The sequence below is a fragment of the Echinops telfairi genome, unplaced genomic scaffold (assembly GCF_000313985.2).
Source record: "Echinops telfairi isolate 266 unplaced genomic scaffold, ASM31398v2 ScPeMD7_7439;HRSCAF=8477, whole genome shotgun sequence".
NCBI classification, from domain to species: Eukaryota; Metazoa; Chordata; class Mammalia; order Afrosoricida; family Tenrecidae; genus Echinops; species Echinops telfairi.
The window spans coordinates 961,034-963,808 of NW_022111339.1; the positions used below are offsets into that span (position 1 = coordinate 961,034).

At 47.6% G+C, this 2,775-nt stretch overlaps 1 protein-coding gene across 3 annotated transcripts in view; it reads left to right on the plus strand.

The window, feature by feature from the left end:
- NOL7 (nucleolar protein 7) overlaps positions 1–2,775 on the plus strand; it is a 4,685-nt gene that overhangs the window by 389 nt on the left and 1,521 nt on the right. For all 3 annotated transcript variants that reach the window (XM_004715297.2, XM_045298691.1, XM_045298692.1), the window contains exons 2-7: positions 4–64; positions 661–719; positions 1,605–1,636; positions 1,855–1,936; positions 2,113–2,234; positions 2,349–2,426. In XM_004715297.2, coding sequence (XP_004715354.1) covers positions 4–64; positions 661–719; positions 1,605–1,636; positions 1,855–1,936; positions 2,113–2,234; positions 2,349–2,426 — 434 coding nt within the window. The remainder of the gene's footprint in view (positions 1–3; positions 65–660; positions 720–1,604; positions 1,637–1,854; positions 1,937–2,112; positions 2,235–2,348; positions 2,427–2,775) is intronic.

Genomic DNA, 2,775 nt, shown 5'->3' on the forward strand with positions numbered 1-2,775 from the left:
CAGGGACAAAACTCTCCTGAAGGAGAAGAGGAAGCGGCGCGAGGAGCTGTTCGTCGAGCAGAAGGTCGGTCGAGTGCTTGGGGGCGGGGTCTCCTTTCTTAGACCGCTCGGCCCCGGGTGGAGTTCGCACGTGTGGCGCCGCGTGGACTGGGGGTAATTGGGGTGGGGGGGTCCGAAGAGACACGCGAACCCGTGCCTGGTTTTTTTTAAAAATTGTTTGTGTGCCTGTTCTTCGCCCACGGGCGCGGAGCGTTGTGGGTTTTCCACCTTAGTGAGAGGCCCAGCTCCGACCCTCGGAACACCTTTATTATCTCCCCAAGGAGCTTCGTCTGGAGCTAGGTTATTGTGGGGATTCACGCGAGGTGCGCTGTAAACGAAGGCAATACAAACGGGTCTCTGGTACTTGGTAGACTGGCCACCGAAACTTTGCCCACGAGGACTGCTTTCGGTTTAATGAACCCTTGACCCGAGGGTGGGATGCAGTGGGCCCCCGCAGTCCCCGAGATCCCCAAGCCTGCCTTCCAGAAGCCCCGGGCATCGGACATTCTAAGAGATACTAGCGTCTGTTCATTTACTTGCCAAGCTGTTGGGCTCACACCCGTGTGATTTCAGAAACAATTGCCCTGTATTACTTTCGCTGATTTTTAAATGTCTTCTTAGAAAAGAAAACTCCTTCCAGACGATATTCTAGAGAAGTTAACTACAACTTCTCCAGCTGTGTAAGTACTGGGTCCTTCTTAGCTCACGCACACCATCTTTGGAAGAGTGGAATTCCACACGGGTTCAAACATATTTGGATTCTTGGAAGGGAAGAAATTGCAGAGCCTGAGTTTGTGAATGTTGGAATTTGGTGGGAAGTATTCCATTTTGTTTTTGTTCATTCCCACGGGCAACTCCAGTTTCCCAGTCCCTGATTGGGGGGGTGGTCAGGGGTGGTGGTGGTGGTGATGCCATAAATGGGGTTGATCCCGGGGGTGAATAAAAGTGTTTGACCTGTGGGCAATTTAGAGGTCAGTGGTTTCCCAATTTTCAGTGACAGAACCCTAAAGGAACTGCTCCAGTTGTTCGGTGTCTAGATATCTGCACAGCAAACCCTAACTCTTTGGTAGCAAATTTCCCTTCATCTTTTAAAAGTATGACTACTTACTGCCTTTGTACCCAACTTCCTCCTCTGTGTAGCTTATAGACTTGCCTTCAGTCTCTAAACTGAATCCTGTGCTTTCTCAAAAAATGGGGGCAGGCCTACTAGCTTACCCTTATTTAGAATACTGTGTTTGTAGCCAGTTGTCCAGACTCAGCTTCCCCTCCATTGAAGATGGCATCTTTCTTTTAACAACTTGCTAATTAGCTGCCAGATGATAAATAATTCTGAACAGATGCTCTCATTATGGTACCTACTAGTTTATTGACTGGCAGTTTGATGGCAGAGAGGGGACATGACTTGATTTTCTAAAACTTAGCAAGATTCTTGGTAAAAATGAAGATGGTGCGTAAGGGGGGAGGTCAGTATCATTTGTAAAGCTGGTTGAAATTATTCACCATACAGAGTAGTCTGTGCTGTCTGCCACGCTAAACTGTTTTCTTGTTTCTTTTTAAAATCTTAGCTTAAAGAAATCACCAGGAACGTTCAAAGAAGGTATGAACTATTACTAATTTTCCATGTGTCATGTGGGGCTGTACACGTTTGCACGCGTGTGTTCACTATCAGGCCTGACCCAGGTAAACGCAGGCCAGTTCTCCATCTTTCAAATGAAGAATCGTAGCCAAGTTGGAGCATCCGTAGTAGTGAATTCTAGCACTGCTCCAGTTTTGCTTTTATACCATGCTGATTTGGAAAATGTCGCTTAATTTTAGTCAACTTGCAAAAGAACAAAGAACGTGCGAAAGGAGGAAGTGACTCCAGGAATTCGAAAGTGCAAAACGTCCCGTCTTTCGGGTAAGGAGCCGTCCGTTGTTCCCGCCGGCCCGGTTCGCGTGTATTCCCTTAGCTGTGCAGGTTCCAAGTTGGCACTGAAATCTTTGTGACTGTTAGTGAAGCAGCTTTAGCAAAAATACTTGAGGAGGTAAGCAGATACCGCCCCATTCATTTTGGTGTCCTGTACTGTCTACCAGCCAGAGTAAAAGCTACGTGGCTCGGAGGCTCAAAGACCAAGATCTAAGAGACTCCCGGCAGCAAGCAGCCAAAGCCTTCATACAAAATTCCTTGTATGGCCCAGGAAGCCAAAGAACTTCTGGTAAGTTCCTTGTGGCATGTCGGCTCACTGTTTATTGTAAACTAAGACAGAAACAGGGTAAGTGATGACCTATTCCTTGTCTGGATGCCCCTCCAAAATAACGCTCTTTCCTAGTCAATAAGTTCCTGTCTCTGGCCAACAAGAGGTTGCCTGTGAAGAAAGCTGCCGCTCAGTTCCTGACCACTGGCTGGGGTGAGGCCCTACTTTGTTTTCTTAGCTCTGGTGGTTGGTTTTAAATATGTATCTCTTCGTAGCAACGATGAAAAATACAACTTTCCTCTAGTTCCTAAATGCTTCCACCCCTCCCCACTATCGTGATCCCAGTTCTACCTTGCAAGTCTGGCTAGACCAGAGGATGTACACTGGTATAGATAGGAACTGGAAATATAAGGAATCCAGGGCAGATGAGCCCTTCAGGACCAGTGGTGTGAGTGGCGATACTGGGAGGGTGGAAGGAGAGTGGGTTGGAAAGAGGGAACCGATTACAAGGAACTATATGTGACCTCCTCCCTGCGGGACAGACAACAGAAAAGTGGGTGAA